Below are 20,048 nucleotides of genomic sequence, written 5' to 3'. Positions count from 1 at the left end.
AATATGTCTGTATTGTGGGATTGTGGGAAATCCCCATCCCAGTCAGTCTATTGTGTGTATTGGACATTCATATTGCCCTGTACAGCCTTATTCATTTTGTTAAGGGGTGGATCAGCTTTAATAATGCAGATAGATTGTAGCTTCCATCCATGTAATTGTCTTCATCATTTCCAATCCCATATATATATAGTATAGTATATATATGTATATACTGGTATGTATATGACTGGTATGTATATACTGTATATATATATATATACAGTACCAGTCAAAAGTTTGGACACACCTACTCTTGCAATTGTTTTTCTTTCCAGGGTTTTTTCTTTATTTTTTTTTATTTTTTACTATTTTCCACATTGTAAAATAATAGTGAAGACATCAAAAATATGAAATAACACACATGGAATCATGTAGTAACCAAAAAAAAATGGATAAACAAGATTCTTCAAAGTAGCCACCCTTTTGCTTTGATGACAGCTTTGCACACTCTTGGCATTCTCTCAACCAGCTTCATAAGGTGGTCACCTGGAATGCATTTCAAAGAACAGGTGTGCCTTGTTAAAAGACCATTTGTGGAATTGATTTCCTTCTGAATGAGTTGGAGCCAATCAGTTGTGTTGTGACCAGGTAGGGGTGGTGTACAGAAGATATTTGATTCCATATGTGTTATTTCACAGTTTTGATCTCTTAACTATAATTTTGTAGAAAATGTAGAAAATAGTAAAAGTAAAGAAAACCCCTTGAATGAGTAGGTGTGTCCAAACCTTTGACTGGTACTGTATTAGTAATCAGTTTCATTCTTGCCTTGCAGTGTACACAGACGGTTCCAAGGATCCCATGAAATAGTTTACAGAAGCAGGTGTATTAATCTGATGGGACTGCATCAGTTTAGTGCAGTTTAAGATCAGGAGAGTCAGAACGTGAGGATTTATGGGTAGAAATAAATGACGCTGTTGATTGGCTTACAGAGATACGGTATTGATGTTCAGTTTTATTGGATTTCCGGGCTCTAACAGGAGTTAATGGACATTATATTGTAGAGATAAGTAGCGATCAAGAGCAGTGGAAAATAATACTGCAGGATACACAGGTGGAGTTGTGTTAAGAGAGGAAATTAAAACCTTCTGAAAAATAGGTTAGATCAGTGGCAGAGATAATGGGATGAAAGTAGTAAGAGCAACCAAAAAATGTTTTATGTTTTATAGGACATTTTTACATTTGAGTCATTTAATAAAGCAGACCGAGCGACTAACCGTAGTGAGTGCATTCGTTTTCCCCCCTGTTATGGTTGTAAGATGGCACAATGATGCCATCTGTTGGTAAATGTTCATTACTGCAACTCGTGGGCTTTACCGGTGTGCTCGAGATACCCGGTTGGGTTGTGATGTACTGAACAAGACTGGATACTCGCATCAATGCCTCTGTCTCGTCATTTAACATCCAACCCCCCCCCCCCCCCCCCGATAGTGTGGTGATGGTAACAGAAGGGATGGAGTTATGTGATACGGGCGATAGGAATAAAATGAGGGTATTCCTCTTTGGAATTGATAGAGGAACAAGGGCACTGGAATGGGTGTAGAGGAAATGGGTTTGGGGAAATGTAACGATGTAGACAGGGAGAGGTTGTATGACAGGGTCGGAGATGTTTGGACTGGGAATGGGATTGGGTGGTGGTGATGGGAGACGTTTGGACTGGGAATAGAATTGGGTGGTGGTGATGGGAGACGTTTGGACTGGGAATAGGATTGGGTGGTGGTGATGGGAGACGTTTGGACTGGGAATTAGGATTAGGTTGTGGTGATGGGAGTAGTTTAGTTTGTAGGGAATTATTTGATTGAGTTAGATATACAGGGTTAGATAAGAGAAGATTATAGCGGTAGTGATAGGTCGTTACCGGACTCACACTCCAGTACAGTAGGGGGCGGTGTTTGCACCTCTCGGTCGGTTAAATAAAATCTAAAAGAAGAAAGACAACAACAGCTGGTCAGCCATCTCCGTAGCTTGCTAACCAACATAGCGGAACCGCCCCATCATCTCTTTAGACGCTTTCTGGTATATGAGCTACTCTGTTTTGAACACATTTCTGTCGTTTAGCTAATTATCCCATTTAATTTCATATTTACCTTGTTATTAGTCAGCTAGCTGGCTTGTTAAGTTAGCATTAGCCTAGCTAGCTAACTGTTAGCTAACATCCCCCGACCATGAGTTCACCAAGCTACTCTCCTCCTGATGAAGAGGAGGGGGTCTGCTGGACGGAGAAAGAGGGTCTGTGGCTGAATGTTGTCGTGAAAGAGGAGAATCAAGAGGAGGATGTTACAGTAAAACAAGAAGTAGAGGAAGAGGAGGCTGTTACAATACAAAAACAAGTAGAGGGCGAGTCTGTTACAGTGAAAGAAGAAGAGAAAGACGTTTCAGTGAAAGAAGAGGAAGACCTGATCAGAGTGAAAGAAGAAGATGAGGATGTGACTGTAAAAGAAGAGGAGGTTGCAGTTTTTGGAGTGAAGGAGGAGAAAGAGGGAGAGATAACTGTCATTTTGGAAGAGGAGTCGGGAGATCTGATTAACACCGGTAAGTACTGTCTTAAGGAAGACGAGTTCTAGAATCTAGTGAGTTTTAGGAAGACGAGTGTTCTAGAAGCTAGTGAGTTTTAGGAAGACGAGAGTTCTAGAATCTAGTGAGTTTTAGGAAGACGAGAGTTCTAGAATCTAGTGAGTTTTAGGAAGACGAGAGTTCTAGAATCTAGTGAGTTTTAGGAAGACGAGTGTTCTAGAATCTAGTGAGTTTTAGGAAGACGAGAGTTTTAGAAGCTAGTGAGTTTTAGGAAGACGAGAGTTCTAGAATCTAGTGAGTTTTAGGAAGACGAGAGTTCTAGAAGCTAGTGAGTTTTAGGAAGACGAGAGTTTTAGAAGCTAGTGAGTTTTCGTATTCTAAAATAAATCAAATTAAAATGAATAAAAGATGAAGGATCTCAGATTGTTATAATGAGGATAAAGTACAGTACCTCCTAGAGGACAATTGACCAATAGACAAACATTATTCCCCATTTGCCTCACTCAATACATTTGGAAAACACAAAACCTAACCTGAGAGGAAATGGTAATACTTACTGAACTAAATTATATTACAGAACGAACAAATGGCTCATCTTTCTGGGCCAGATTCCCCTAGACCCAGACAGTTTACTTAATGAACTAAATTATATTACAGAACAAACAAATGGCTCATCTTTCTGGGCCAGATTCCCCTAGACCCAGACAGTTTACTTAATGAACTAAATGATATTACAGAACAAACAAACGGCTCATCTTTCTGGGCCGGATTCCCCTAGACCCAGACAGTTTTACTTGTTATCTAAAGTCCACAAAGCCTCTGATACTTGGACTGTCCCTTTTCGGTGTTCCATACGGACATCCGATAGTGAGTGATTGTGGCTCAGAGTCCTATAATATAGCAGAGAGTATATAGACTCTTACATTAAACCCTCTATCTCAGAAACATTCTAGTTATGTTTAAGATACGTACGAATTCCTCAACAAATGGAAGGAAATTAAAATATCCAAGAAAACATTTTCTCTCGTCTATTGATATTGTTTCTCTTTACACTAACAGAGAGACTAGGATTACAAGCAGTTTACACTAATATAGAGACTAGGATTACAAGCAGTTTACACTAATATAGAGACTAGACTAGGATTACAAGCAGTTTACACTAACATAGAGACTAGACTAGGATTACAAGCAGTTTACACTAACAGAGAGACTAGACTAGGATTACAAGCAGTTTACACTAACATAGAGACCAGGATTACAATCAGTTTACACTAATATAGAGACTATATAGAGGATTACAAGCAGTTTACACTAACATAGAGACTAGGATTACAATCAGTTTACACTAACATAGAGACTAGACTAGGATTACAAGCAGTTTACACTAACATAGAGACCAGGATTACAATCAGTTTACACTAACATAGAGACTAGACTAGGATTACAAGCAGTTTACACTAACATAGAGACCAGGATTACAATCAGTTTACACTAACATAGAGACTAGACTAGGATTACAAGCAGTTTACACTAACATAGAGACCAGGATTACAATCAGTTTACACTAACATAGAGACTAGACTAGGATTACAAGCAGTTTACACTAACATAGAGACTAGACTAGGATTACAAGCAGTTTACACTAATATAGAGACCAGGATTACAAGCAGTTTACACTAATATAGAGACCAGGATTACAAGCAGTTTACACTAATATAGAGACTATATAGAGGATTACAAGCAGTTTACACTAACATAGAGACTAGGATTACAAGCAGTTTACACTAATATAGAGACTAGACTAGGATTACAAGCAGTTCACACTAACATAGAGACTAGACTAGGATTACAAGCAGTTTACACTAATATAGAGACTAGACTAGGATTACAAGCAGTTTACACTAATATAGAGACTAGACTAGGATTACAAGCAGTTTACACTAACATAGAGACTAGGATTACAAGCAGTTTACACTAACATAGAGACTAGGATTACAAGCAGTTTACACTAACATAGAGACTAGGATTACAAGCAGTTTACACTAACATAGAGACTAGACTAGGATTACAAGCAGTTTACACTAACATAGAGACTAGGATTACAAGCAGTTTACACTAACATAGAGACTAGACTAGGATTACAAGCAGTTTACACTAACATAGAGACTAGACTAGGATTACAAGCAGTTTACACTAACATAGAGACTAGACTAGGATTACAAGCAGTTTACACTAATATAGAGACTAGACTAGGATTACAAGCAGTTTACACTAATATAGAGACTATATAGAGGATTACAAGCAGTTTACACTAACATAGAGACTAGGATTACAAGCAGTTTACACTAATATAGAGACTAGACTAGGATTACAAGCAGTTCACACTAACATAGAGACTAGACTAGGATTACAAGCAGTTTACACTAATATAGAGACTAGACTAGGATTACAAGCAGTTTACACTAATATAGAGACTAGACTAGGATTACAAGCAGTTTACACTAACATAGAGACTAGGATTACAAGCAGTTTACACTAACATAGAGACTAGGATTACAAGCAGTTTACACTAACATAGAGACTAGGATTACAAGCAGTTTACACTAACATAGAGACTAGACTAGGATTACAAGCAGTTTACACTAACATAGAGACTAGGATTACAAGCAGTTTACACTAACATAGAGACTAGACTAGGATTACAAGCAGTTTACACTAACATAGAGACTAGACTAGGATTACAAGCAGTTTACACTAACATAGAGACTAGACTAGGATTACAAGCAGTTTACACTAATATAGAGACTAGACTAGGATTACAAGCAGTTTACACTAATATAGAGACTAGACTAGGATTACAAGCAGTTTACACTAACAGAGAGACTAGACTAGGATTACAAGCAGTTTACACTAATATAGAGACTAGACTAGGATTACAAGCAGTTTACACTAATATAGAGACTAGACTAGGATTACAAGCAGTTTACACTAATATAGAGACTAGACTAGGATTACAAGCAGTTTACACTAATATAGAGACTAGACTAGGATTACAAGCAGTTTACACTAACATAGAGACTAGGATTACAAGCAGTTTACACTAACAGAGAGACTAGACTAGGATTACAAGCAGTTTACACTAATATAGAGACCAGGATTACAAGCAGTTTACACTAATATAGAGACTATATAGAGGATTACAAGCAGTTTACACTAACATAGAGACTAGACTAGGATTACAAGCAGTTCACACTAACATAGAGACTAGACTAGGATTACAAGCAGTTTACACTAATATAGAGACTAGACTAGGATTACAAGCAGTTTACACTAATATAGAGACTAGACTAGGATTACAAGCAGTTTACACTAACATAGAGACTAGGATTACAAGCAGTTTACACTAACATAGAGACTAGGATTACAAGCAGTTTACACTAACATAGAGACTAGGATTACAAGCAGTTTACACTAACATAGAGACTAGACTAGGATTACAAGCAGTTTACACTAACATAGAGACTAGGATTACAAGCAGTTTACACTAACATAGAGACTAGACTAGGATTACAAGCAGTTTACACTAACATAGAGACTAGACTAGGATTACAAGCAGTTTACACTAACATAGAGACTAGACTAGGATTACAAGCAGTTTACACTAATATAGAGACTAGACTAGGATTACAAGCAGTTTACACTAATATAGAGACTATATAGAGGATTACAAGCAGTTTACACTAACATAGAGACTAGGATTACAAGCAGTTTACACTAATATAGAGACTAGACTAGGATTACAAGCAGTTCACACTAACATAGAGACTAGACTAGGATTACAAGCAGTTTACACTAATATAGAGACTAGACTAGGATTACAAGCAGTTTACACTAATATAGAGACTAGACTAGGATTACAAGCAGTTTACACTAACATAGAGACTAGGATTACAAGCAGTTTACACTAACATAGAGACTAGGATTACAAGCAGTTTACACTAACATAGAGACTAGGATTACAAGCAGTTTACACTAACATAGAGACTAGACTAGGATTACAAGCAGTTTACACTAACATAGAGACTAGGATTACAAGCAGTTTACACTAACATAGAGACTAGACTAGGATTACAAGCAGTTTACACTAACATAGAGACTAGACTAGGATTACAAGCAGTTTACACTAACATAGAGACTAGACTAGGATTACAAGCAGTTTACACTAATATAGAGACTAGACTAGGATTACAAGCAGTTTACACTAATATAGAGACTAGACTAGGATTACAAGCAGTTTACACTAACAGAGAGACTAGACTAGGATTACAAGCAGTTTACACTAATATAGAGACTAGACTAGGATTACAAGCAGTTTACACTAATATAGAGACTAGACTAGGATTACAAGCAGTTTACACTAATATAGAGACTAGACTAGGATTACAAGCAGTTTACACTAATATAGAGACTAGACTAGGATTACAAGCAGTTTACACTAACATAGAGACTAGGATTACAAGCAGTTTACACTAACAGAGAGACTAGACTAGGATTACAAGCAGTTTACACTAATATAGAGACCAGGATTACAAGCAGTTTACACTAATATAGAGACTATATAGAGGATTACAAGCAGTTTACACTAACATAGAGACTAGGATTACAAGCAGTTTACACTAATATAGAGACTAGACTAGGATTACAAGCAGTTCACACTAACATAGAGACTAGACTAGGATTACAAGCAGTTTACACTAATATAGAGACTAGACTAGGATTACAAGCAGTTTACACTAATATAGAGACTAGACTAGGATTACAAGCAGTTTACACTAACATAGAGACTAGGATTACAAGCAGTTTACACTAACATAGAGACTAGGATTACAAGCAGTTTACACTAACATAGAGACTAGGATTACAAGCAGTTTACACTAACATAGAGACTAGACTAGGATTACAAGCAGTTTACACTAACATAGAGACTAGGATTACAAGCAGTTTACACTAACATAGAGACTAGACTAGGATTACAAGCAGTTTACACTAACATAGAGACTAGACTAGGATTACAAGCAGTTTACACTAACATAGAGACTAGACTAGGATTACAAGCAGTTTACACTAATATAGAGACTAGACTAGGATTACAAGCAGTTTACACTAATATAGAGACTATATAGAGGATTACAAGCAGTTTACACTAACATAGAGACTAGGATTACAAGCAGTTTACACTAATATAGAGACTAGACTAGGATTACAAGCAGTTCACACTAACATAGAGACTAGACTACGATTACAAGCAGTTTACACTAATATAGAGACTAGACTAGGATTACAAGCAGTTTACACTAATATAGAGACTAGACTAGGATTACAAGCAGTTTACACTAACATAGAGACTAGGATTACAAGCAGTTTACACTAACATAGAGACTAGGATTACAAGCAGTTTACACTAACATAGAGACTAGGATTACAAGCAGTTTACACTAACATAGAGACTAGACTAGGATTACAAGCAGTTTACACTAACATAGAGACTAGGATTACAAGCAGTTTACACTAACATAGAGACTAGACTAGGATTACAAGCAGTTTACACTAACATAGAGACTAGACTAGGATTACAAGCAGTTTACACTAACATAGAGACTAGACTAGGATTACAAGCAGTTTACACTAATATAGAGACTAGACTAGGATTACAAGCAGTTTACACTAATATAGAGACTAGACTAGGATTACAAGCAGTTTACACTAACAGAGAGACTAGACTAGGATTACAAGCAGTTTACACTAATATAGAGACTAGACTAGGATTACAAGCAGTTTACACTAACAGAGAGACTAGACTAGGATTACAAGCAGTTTACACTAATATAGAGACTAGACTAGGATTACAAGCAGTTTACACTAATATAGAGACTAGACTAGGATTACAAGCAGTTTACACTAATATAGAGACTAGACTAGGATTACAAGCAGTTTACACTAACATAGAGACTAGGATTACAAGCAGTTTACACTAATATAGAGACTAGACTAGGATTACAAGCAGTTTACACTAACATAGAGACTAGACTAGGATTACAAGCAGTTTACACTAATATAGAGACTAGACTAGGATTACAAGCAGTTTACACTAACAGAAAGACTAGACTAGGATTACAAGCAGTTTACACTAATATAGAGACTAGACTAGGATTACAAGCAGTTTACACTAATATAGAGACTAGACTAGGATTACAAGCAGTTTACACTAATATAGAGACTAGACTAGGATTACAAGCAGTTTACACTAACATAGAGACTAGGATTACAAGCAGTTTACACTAATATAGAGACTAGACTAGGATTACAAGCAGTTTACACTAACATAGAGACTAGACTAGGATTACAAGCAGTTTACACTAATATAGAGACTAGACTAGGATTACAAGCAGTTTACACTAATATAGAGACTAGACTAGGATTACAAGCAGTTTACACTAACATAGAGACTAGGATTACAAGCAGTTTACACTAATATAGAGACTAGACTAGGATTACAAGCAGTTTACACTAACATAGAGACTAGACTAGGATTACAAGCAGTTTACACTAATATAGAGACTAGACTAGGATTACAAGCAGTTTACACTAACATAGAGACTAGACTAGGATTACAAGCAGTTTACACTAATATAGAGACTAGGCTAGGATTACAAGCAGTTTACACTAATATAGAGACTAGACTAGGATTACAAGCAGTTTACACTAATATAGAGACTAGGATTACAAGCAGTTTACACTAATATAGAGACCAGGATTACAAGCAGTTCACATTAACATAGAGACTAGACTAGGATTACAAGCAGTTTACACTAATATAGAGACCAGGATTACAAGCAGTTCACATTAACATAGAGACTAGGATTACAAGCAGTTTACACTAATATAGAGACCAGGATTACAAGCAGTTTACACTAATATAGAGACCAGGATTACAAGCAGTTCACATTAACATAGAGACTAGGATTACAAGCAGTTTACACTAATATAGAGACCAGGATTACAAGCAGTTTACACTAACATAGAGACTATGATTACAAGCAGTTCACATTAACATAGAGACTAGACTAGGATTACAAGCAGTTTACACTAATATAGAGACCAGGATTACAAGCAGTTTACACTAACATAGAGACTATGATTACAAGCAGTTCACATTAACATAGAGACTAGACTAGGATTACAAGCAGTTTACACTAATATAGAGACCAGGATTACAAGCAGTTTACACTAACATAGAGACTAGGATTAAAAGCAGTTTACACTAATATAGATACCAGGATTACAAGCAGTTCACATTAACATAGAGACTAGACTAGGATTACAAGCAGTTTACACTAATATAGAGACCAGGATTACAAGCAGTTTACACTAATATAGAGACTAGGATTACAAGCAGTTTACACTAATATAGAGACCAGGATTACAAGCAGTTCACATTAACATAGAGACTAGACTAGGATTACAAGCAGTTTACACTAATATAGAGACCAGGATTACAAGCAGTTTACACTAACATAGAGACTAGGATTAAAAGCAGTTTACACTAATATAGAGACTAGACTAGGATTACAAGCAGTTTACACTAACATAGAGACTAGGATTACAAGCAGTTTACACTAACATAGAGACTAGACTAGGATTAGTGCCAGGTTATTATTCCCCTAACCTTAACCTAGCCCGTGCCAGGAACGTTCTATAAAGCTATAGGGAACAGCCCCTTTGGGCAAAATTTGTTTGACCAATCAGCAGTAGCTACAGGTTGGGTGGAACAGCCCCTTTTGGGCATAATTTGTTTGACCAATCAGCAGCAGCTACAGGTTGGGTGGAACAGCCCCCTTATCTCCTTTTGAAGTTCCTATTTGTTCGTTGTCTAGTTATCTTCTGATGAAGCCGACGGGGCGAAACTTCAGGCTTTTTTTTTTGGCTGTTAAGACAGCTTTTAAATGATTACCTTCAGGACAACAAAGTCAAGGTATTGGAGTGTCCATCACAAAGCCCTGACCTCAATCATATAGAAAATGTGTGGGCAGAACTGAAGAAGCGTGTGCGAGCAAGGAGGCCTACAAACCTGACTCAAGTTACACCAGCTCTGTCAGGAGGAATGGGCCAAAAATTAAGTTAAACAATTTAAAAGGCTACCAAATACGAATTGAGTGTATGAGAAACTTCTGACCCACTGGGAATCTGATGAAAGAAATAAAAGCTGAAATAAATCATTCTCTCTACTATTCTGACATTTCATATTCTTAAAATAAAGTGGTGATCCTAACTGTCCTAAAACAGGGAATTGTTTACCAGGATTCAATGTCAGAAATTGTGAAAAACTGAGTTGAAATGTATTTGGCTAAGGTGTACGTAAACGTTCCGACTTCAACTGTAGTTTGTGAAAATGGTTTCTTTGTAGTAAAAAAAAGACAGAGGAAGATTAAGGTGTTTCCAATGACATCATCAACCAATTCGTACGCAATTAGTAGGCAAAGCTAGGAGCCTCTTTGGATTCCCAATACCCTGGGTCCATATGTAAACAGTTCTTCTTAGAACCAGCGGGGCAACTGAGAGACCTTGTTGGCAGCTGTTTACATAGACCCTGTAATAGGGTGTTGGGAAGCCATACCATTACCAGAGAGGCTCCTGGACTGGTCTAGACCCTGTAATAGGGTGTTGGGAAGCCATACCATTACCAGAGAGGCTCCTGGACTGGTCTAGACCCTGGAATAGGGTGTTGGGAAGCCATACCATTACCAGAGAGGCTCCTGGACTGGTCTAGACCCTGAAATAGGGTGTTGGGAAGCCATACCATTACCAGAGAGGCTCCTAGACTGGTCTAGACCCTGGAATAGGGTGTTGGGAAGCCATACCATTACCAGAGAGGCTCCTGGACTGGTCTAGACCCTGGAATAGGGTGTTGGGAAGCCATACCATTACCAGAGGCTCCTGGACTGGTCTAGACCCTGGAATAGGGTGTTGGGAAGCCATACCATTACCAGAGAGGCTCCTGGACTGGTCTAGACCCTGGAATAGGGTGTTGGGAAGCCATATCATTACCAGAGAGGCTCCTGGACTGGTCTAGACCCTGGAATAGGGTGTTGGGAAGCCATACCATTACCAGAGAGGCTCCTGGACTGGTCTAGACCCTGGAATAGGGTGTTGGGAAGCCATACCATTACCAGAGAGGCTCCTGGACTGGTCTAGACCCTGGAATAGGGTGTTGGGAAGCCATACCATTACCAGAGAGGCTCCTGGACTGGTCTAGACCCTGGAATAGGGTGTTGGGAAGCCATATCATTACCAGAGAGGCTCCTGGACTGGTCTAGACCCTGGAATAGGGTGTTGGGAAGCCATACCATTACCAGAGAGGCTCCTGGACTGGTCTAGACCCTGGAATAGGGTGTTGGGAAGCCATACCATTACCAGAGAGGCTCCTGGACTGGTCTAGACCCTGGAATAGGGTGTTGGGAAGCCATATCATTACCAGAGAGGCTCCTGGACTGGTCTAGACCCTGGAATAGGGTGTTGGGAAGCCATACCATTACCAGAGAGGCTCCTGGACTGGTCTAGACCCTGGAATAGGGTGTTGGGAAGCCATACCATTACCAGAGAGGCTCCTGGACTGGTCTAGACCCTGGAATAGGGTGTTGGGAAGCCATACCATTCCCCGAGAGGCTCCTGGACTGGTCTAGACCCTGTAATAGGGTGTTGGGAAGCCATACCATTACCAGAGAGGCTCCAGGAGCAGCAGAACTTTGGTAATGGTATGAGATTCACTGCTGTCTGAATGGAAAAGAGATTGACTGGTCAACTGGTCAACCATTAGAGTTGTAGATGGTAAGGTTCTGGACTGGTCAGCCATTAGAGTTGTAGATGGTAAGGTTCTGGACTGGTCAGCCATTAGAGTTGTAGATGGTAAGGTTCTGGACTGGTCACCCATTAGAGTTGTAAGGTTCTGGACTGGTCACCCATTAGAGTTGTAAGGTTCTGGACTGGTCAACCATTAGAGTTGTAGATGGTAAGGCTCTAGACTGGTCACCCATTAGAGTTGTAAGGCTCTGGACTGGTCATCCATTAGAGTTGTAGATGGTAAGGTTCTGGACTGGTCACCCATTAGAGTTGTAAGGTTCTGGACTGGTCACCCATTAGAGTTGTAGATGGTAAGGTTCTGGACTGGTCACCCATTAGAGTTGTAGATGGTAAGGTTCTGGACTGGTCACCCATTAGAGTTGTAGATGGTAAGGTTCTGGACTGGTCAACCATTAGAGTTGTAGATGGTAAGGTTCTGGACTGGTCAACCATTAGAGTTGTAGATGGTAAGGCTCTAGACTGGTCATCCACTAGAGTTGTAGATGGTAAGGTTCTGGACTGGTCACCCATTAGAGTTGTATATGGTAAGGTTCTGGACTGGTCACCCATTAGAGTTGTAAGGCTCTGGACTGGTCATCCATTAGAGTTGTAGATGGTAAGGTTCTGGACTGGTCACCCATTAGAGTTGTATATGGTAAGGTTCTGGACTGGTCACCCATTAGAGTTGTAAGGCTCTGGACTGGTCATCCATTAGAGTTGTAGATGGTAAGGTTCTGGACTGGTCACCCATTAGAGTTGTAAGGTTCTGGACTGGTCACCCATTAGAGTTGTAGATGGTAAGGTTCTGGACTGGTCACCCATTAGAGTTGTAGATGGTAAGGTTCTGGACTGGTCAGCCATTAGAGTTGTAGATGGTAAGGTTCTGGACTGGTCACCCATTAGAGTTGTAAGGTTCTGGACTGGTCACCCATTAGAGTTGTAAGGTTCTGGACTGGTCAACCATTAGAGTTGTAGATGGTAAGGCTCTAGACTGGTCACCCATTAGAGTTGTAAGGCTCTGGACTGGTCATCCATTAGAGTTGTAGATGGTAAGGTTCTGGACTGGTCACCCATTAGAGTTGTAAGGTTCTGGACTGGTCACCCATTAGAGTTGTAGATGGTAAGGTTCTGGACTGGTCACCCATTAGAGTTGTAGATGGTAAGGTTCTGGACTGGTCACCCATTAGAGTTGTAGATGGTAAGGTTCTGGACTGGTCAACCATTAGAGTTGTAGATGGTAAGGTTCTGGACTGGTCAACCATTAGAGTTGTAGATGGTAAGGCTCTAGACTGGTCATCCACTAGAGTTGTAGATGGTAAGGTTCTGGACTGGTCACCCATTAGAGTTGTATATGGTAAGGTTCTGGACTGGTCACCCATTAGAGTTGTAAGGCTCTGGACTGGTCATCCATTAGAGTTGTAGATGGTAAGGTTCTGGACTGGTCACCCATTAGAGTTGTAGATGGTAAGGTTCTGGACTGGTCACCCATTAGAGTTGTAGATGGTAAGGTTCTGGACTGGTCAGCCATTAGAGTTGTAGATGGTAAGGTTCTGGACTGGTCACCCATTAGAGTTGTAGATGGTAAGGTTCTGGACTGGTCACCCATTAGAGTTGTAAGGTTCTGGACTGGTCACCCATTAGAGTTGTATATGGTAAGGCTCTAGACTGGTCACCCATTAGAGTTGTAAGGTTCTGGACTGGTCACCCATTAGAGTTGTAAGGTTCTGGACTGGTCACCCATTAGAGTTGTAGATGGTAAGGTTCTGGACTGGTCACCCATTAGAGTTGTAGATGGTAAGGTTCTGGACTGGTCACCCGTGTGTTAATGTTATGCAAGGTATCCAGTCCATGACCGAGATTAATTCACTATCCAACATGAGAATAACCATCTCCTAACTCAGAGACAAAGTGGAAATCAGCTGCATGTGACATTCAAGAAAAAACTGAGCAAAGAGCAAGTTTCCAAGGCTTGGAGAGTTTCATTAAGAGACAGGCTAGGATAACCTCATATCCTATATTCAGAAACACCCAAGACATGGTGAGTTTCATTAAGAGACAGGCTAGGATAACCTCATATCCTATATTCAGAAACACCCAAGACTTGGTGAGTTTCATTGAGACAGGCTAGGATAACCTCATATCCTATATTCAGAAACACCCAAGACATGGTGAGTTTCATTAAGAGACAGGCTAGGATAACCTCATATCCTATATTCAGAAACACCCAAGGCATGGTGAGTTTCATTAAGAGACAGGCTAGGATAACCTCATATCCTATATTCAGAAACACCCAAGGCATAGTGAGTTTCATTAAGAGACAGGCTAGGATAACCTCATATTATAATCCAAAAGTAGTGTGAAATTCACTCATAAGCAACTGTTTTTGCTGTCAGCCTATGAGAACTCCCCTGAGTTTTCCCCCACGGTGGGGAATTAGTGAAGAGTCACAGAGCTTTTTTATTTGTATTTTTTTTACCCCTTTTTCTCCCCAATTTCGTGGTATCCAATTGTTTTTTTTTAGTAGCTACTATCTTGTCTCATCGCTACAACTCCCGTACGGGCTCGGGAGAGACGAAGGTTGAAAGTCATGCGTCCTCCGATACACAACCCAACCAAGCCGCACTGCTTCTTAACACAGCGTGCATCCAACCCGGAAGCCAGACGCACCAATGTGTCGTGCACCTAATTCATGTTTGTGTTGTCGCAAATCAACTTGGTTAGCCCGGCCCGCCACAGGAGTCGCTGGTGCGCGATGAGACAAGGACATCCCTACCGGCCAACCCTAACCCGGACCTCTAGGCCAATTGTGCGTCGCCCCACGGACCTCCCGGTCGGTTACGACAGGCCTGGTTACGACAGAGCCTGGGCGCGAACCCAAAGTCACAACTGGCGTTGCAGTACAGCGTCCTTAACCACTGCGTCACCCGGGAGGCCCCTAGGCACAGAGCTTAATGTGAGTTTCCTTGAGTAGCACTCCTGATCTTGCACTGTAATATTCAGAATACATCGGGTGGAAGGGTAGCTTAGTGGTTAGAGCGTTGGACTAGTAACCAGAAGGTTGCAAGTTCAAATCCCCAAGCTGACAAGATACAAATCTGTCTTTCTGTCCCTGAACAAGGCAGTTAACCCACTGTGCCTAGGCTGTCAATGATAATAAGAATTTGTTCTTAACTGACTTGCCTAGTTAAATAAAAGTAAAATTAATTTAAAAAACATTGTGAAAAACTTGATTATTAACATTGTTTGAAATGTTTCTATGAACTTTATGGATACTATTTGGATTTTTCATCTGGCTGTTTGAGCCTGTAGATTACTGAACAAAACGCGTGAACAAAACTGAGGTTTTTGGATATAAAGAGACTTTATCGAACAAAACTAACATTTATTGAGTAAATGGGAGTCTTGTGAGTACAACAAACAATATGAAGATCATCAAAGGTAAGTGATTCATTTTATTGCTATTTCTGACTTGTGTAACTTCTCTACTTGGCAGGTTACTGTTTGTAATGATTTGTCTGCTGGGCGCTGTTCTCAGATAGTCACATGGTAGGCTTTCGCCATAAAGCCTTTTTGAAATCTGACACCGTGGTTGGATTAACAAGAAGTTGATCTTTAAACTTATGTTTTATGAATTTTTATAATGACTATTTCTGTTTTTGAATTTGGCACTCTGCAATTTCACTGGATGTTAGTCATGTGCTAGCGTCCCACGTACCCTAGTGAGGTTAAACATTCATTAAAGACGTACATTATTGTACAACTTCATGGGTATGCTCTGGGCATCACCTTTTACCTCAAATAAACAGTGGATTTCAGCCTTTAACCGTCTGACTTTGTTGTTCACACAGGAGAGAGACTGAACTATCGTGGATCTTCTGGGGAGCCTCAACAACCTCATGACGCTGAAGAGGCAGAGACGAGTTTCTCCAGATCAGAACACCTCAAGAAACACCAGCAGAGACCGTCAGAGAAGAAACCTCACTGCTGCTCTGACTGTGGGAAGAGTTTCAGCTCTTCTTCAGATCTTAAAATACACCAGAGAATCCATACAGGAGAGAAACCTTACAGCTGCTCCGACTGTGCAAGGAGTTTTACTACACGTAGTCAGATGATATCTCATAGGAGAACACACACAGGAGAAAAACCTTTCAGCTGTGATCGATGTGGGAAGAGTTTTGCTCAGTCAGGCAACCTGACAATTCACCAGAGAACACACACGGGTGAGAAACCTTACCACTGCTCTGACTGTGGAATGAGTTTTACTACCTCAGGTGGACTGATATCACACCAGAGAACACATACAGGAGATCAGTGTGGGAAGAGTTTTCCTGCCGCAAGGAACCTGAATCTAGTTCACCAGAGAGAGAACACAGCTGATCTGACTGTACACCAGAGAAGCTACACTGTAGAGAAACCATACCATTGCTCAGACTGTGGGATGAGTTTTACTACATCAAGTGGACTGATATCACACCAGAGAATCCACACTGGAGAGAAACTATACCACTGCTCAGATTGTGGGATGAGTTTTGCTGGATTAGACAAACTGACTGTACACCAGAGGTTACACACAGAGAGGACTTTTAGTTGTGATCAATGTGGGAAAAACTTTGCTGCAGCAACAAACCTGATAGTTCACCAGAGAACACACACGGGAGAGAGGCCTTATAGCTGTGATGAATGTGGGAAGAGATTCACTCAGTCAGCACACCTGACTGTACACCAGAGAACCCACACGGGAGAGCAGCCTTATAGCTGCGATCAATGTGGGAAACATTTTGCTTTGCCAGGAAACCTGACTGTACACAAGAGAACACACACCGGAGAGAAACCTTACAGCTGTGATGTATGTGAGGATAGTTTTGCCACCTGGACTGCCCTGGCTACACACAAACGAATCCACACAGGTGAGAAACCGTACCACTGCTCCGACTGTGGAATGAGCTTTACTTCCTCAAGCGACTTGAGAAGACACCAGAGAAAACACACAGGAGAGAAACCTTACAGCTGTGATCAGTGTGGGAAGAGCTTTATTCGCTCAGACTCCCTGGCAAAACACAAGAAAATACATGCAGGAGCCACAGACCTGGGTAGTGGAACACAGAGTGTGGAATGATCTCCAACACCAGACCTGGGTAGTAGAACACAGAGTGTAGAATGATCTCCAACACCAGACCTGGGTAGTAGAACACAGAGTGTAGAATGAACTCCAACACCAGACCTGGGTAGTAGAACACACAGTGTTGAATGTCTACTACAGAGTACAGAATTAACTCCAACACCAGACCTGGGTAGTAGAACACAGAGTGTAGAATGAACTCCAACACCAGACCTGGGTAGTAGAACACACAGTGTTGAATGTCTACTACAGAGTACAGAATTAACTCCAACACCAGACCTGGGTAGTAGAACACAGAGTGTAGAATGACCTCCAACACCAGACCTGGGTAGTAGAACACACAGTGTTGAATGTCTACTACAGAGTACAGAATTAACTCCAACACCAGACCTGGGTAGTAGAACACAGAGTGTAGAATGAACTCCAACACCAGACCTGGGTAGTAGAACACACAGTGTTGAATGTCTACTACAGAGTACAGAATGAACTCCAACACCAGACCTGGGTAGTAGAACACACAGTGTTGAATGTCTACTACAGAGTACAGAATTAACTCCAACACCAGACCTGGGTAGTAGAACACAGAGTGTAGAATGACCTCCAACACCAGACCTGGGTAGTAGAACACACAGTGTTGAATGTCTACTACAGAGTACAGAATTAACTCCAACACCAGACCTGGGTAGTAGAACACAGAGTAATGATCTATTTGTAATCTAACTATTGATGTCGTAGTGTTTGTGTTCAACTTGTTTCATAATAATAATATAATTTATAATATTTTAAAATCCTACAACTTTTGACTAATGTAAAATTATTTTTAATTTTGTAAATGGAACATTTTATAGAAAATGTTATAGATGGAGGAACAGGACAATAAATGTGATGTTTTGATGTAGTTGCTCTCCAGAAGCCTGAGGAAGTTCATGTTGGAAAAGTAGGTATGAGACATATCATGTAGCCTCGGCTCCAGGTTTCATTATTGTAATCTGTTTTCACAGCTACTATAAAAATCTAGAATAAACTAAGTGCTCTTTCCAAACATCCCTATGACCACAAGACGTTGACAATACGTCTTATTAACGTATTGTGCTCACTGGGATGTACAGTGTTCTTCATGTCATATTGTTGTCATGTTACGATCTCTTATCTTTTTGTCTGTTTGTTTTATAAAAATGAAAACCGTAGGGTCAGAGACGGGGGAGAGAGCGAGGGTCAAAGATGGGGGAGTCAGGGGTGGGGGGTCGGGGAGGGAGAGGGTAGGAGGGAAAGCGAGGGTCAGAGAGAGAGAGGGAGAGAGCGTGTTTTTGGTTGAAAATAATTTCTGCCACTAAATGTCATGTTGTTGTCATGTGTTATGATCTCTTATATTTTTTCTGTTTGTTTTTATAAAAATGAACACCATAGGGTCAGAGAGAGGGGGGGAGCGAGGGTCAGAGAGGGAGAGCGAGGGTCAGAGAGGGGGAGCGAGGGAGAGCGAGGGTCAGAGAGGGAGAGCGAGGGTCAGAGCGAGGGTCAGAGAGGGAGCGAGGGTCAGAGAGAGGGGGGTCTGAGAGGGGAGCGAGGGTCAGAGAGGGAGAGCGAGGGTCAGAGAGAGGCAGCGAGGGTCAGAGAGAGGAAGCGAGGGTCAGAGAGAGCGAGGGTCAGAGGGAGAGCGAGGGTCAGAGGGAGAGCGAGGTTCAGAGGGAGAGGGCGAGGGTCAGAAGGAGAGAGAGGGTCAGAGAGAGAGAGAGAGGAAAAGTATTGTCATGTTTTGTTGATTTTCAGAATGCTTTTGATCCATGATGGATTATATTTGTAAAAAACTCCAATGTGACGTTGGGGGTAAAGTATCATCAAATATATTTACTCAAACAACAGCAATACTATTATTTCTTTTGAATCTTTTGTTTTTATATCGGATAAACGCTCCAAACATCCCTATGAGCACAAGAGTTTTTGGTTGAAAATACGTGTTTTTTTGGTTGAATACTTTCTGCCACTAAATGTCATATTGTTGTCATGTTATGACCTCTTGCCTTCTTGTCTAATGTTTGAAATTAACACCATATATACATCATGGATCAATTGATTATTATTCATTTTATATAATTGATTGTTGCGACAAATAGTTTTTTTTAAGCGTACAGTATGTTAAAGGACCTCTATGAGCGAGACGGTCAGTATAAGTATAAGTATAAGGGGTCAGCTGGTGCGCAATGTCTAATATTAAAGAAGTCTCAAGGTATTGCACGCCTGAGGTAGAGTACCTCATGATAAGCTGTAGACCACACTATCTACCTATAGAGTTTAATCTGTATTATTCGTAGCCGTCTATTTACCACCACAGACCGATGCTGGCACTAAGACCGCACTCAACCAACTCTATGAGGCCATAAGCAAACAGGAAAATGCACATCCAGAGGCGGCGCTCCTAGTGGCCGGGGACTTTAATGCAGGGAAATTTAAATCAGTTTTACCTCATTTCTATCAGCATGTTAAA

The 20,048-nt window shown here is 40.5% G+C and overlaps 1 protein-coding gene across 1 annotated transcript; it reads left to right on the top strand.

Annotated features, from left to right (window-relative positions):
* The first annotated feature begins 1,944 nt into the window (after positions 1-1,944).
* On the top strand, positions 1,945-19,576 carry LOC118938110 (uncharacterized). Its single transcript, XM_036939812.2, has 2 exons — positions 1,945-2,568; positions 16,296-19,576. Exons 1-2 carry the CDS (start codon positions 2,202-2,204, stop codon positions 17,561-17,563), a joined length of 1,635 nt encoding a protein of 544 aa, XP_036795707.2. The 5' UTR covers positions 1,945-2,201; the 3' UTR covers positions 17,564-19,576.
* Positions 19,577-20,048: the final 472 nt, after the last annotated feature.

Source organism: Oncorhynchus mykiss, chromosome 13 (genome assembly GCF_057628025.1).
Source record: "Oncorhynchus mykiss isolate SJ-2025 chromosome 13, ASM5762802v1, whole genome shotgun sequence".
Lineage (NCBI taxonomy): Eukaryota > Metazoa > Chordata > Actinopteri > Salmoniformes > Salmonidae > Oncorhynchus > Oncorhynchus mykiss.
The sequence above is the reverse complement of the archived record's forward strand: the minus strand, read 5'-3'. Positions and strand labels throughout refer to the sequence as shown.

What these genes read in the sequence shown, in the direction of transcription:
- LOC118938110 (XM_036939812.2), top strand. Translation starts at nt 2,202, where the DNA reads ATGAGTTCACCAAGCTACTCTCCTCCTGATGAAGAGGAGGGGGTCTGC. An exon ending in GGGAGATCTGATTAACACCG is followed by an intron (nt 2,569 to 16,295) that starts GTAAGTACTGTC and finishes TTGTTCACACAG; the next exon opens with GAGAGAGACTGAACTATCGT.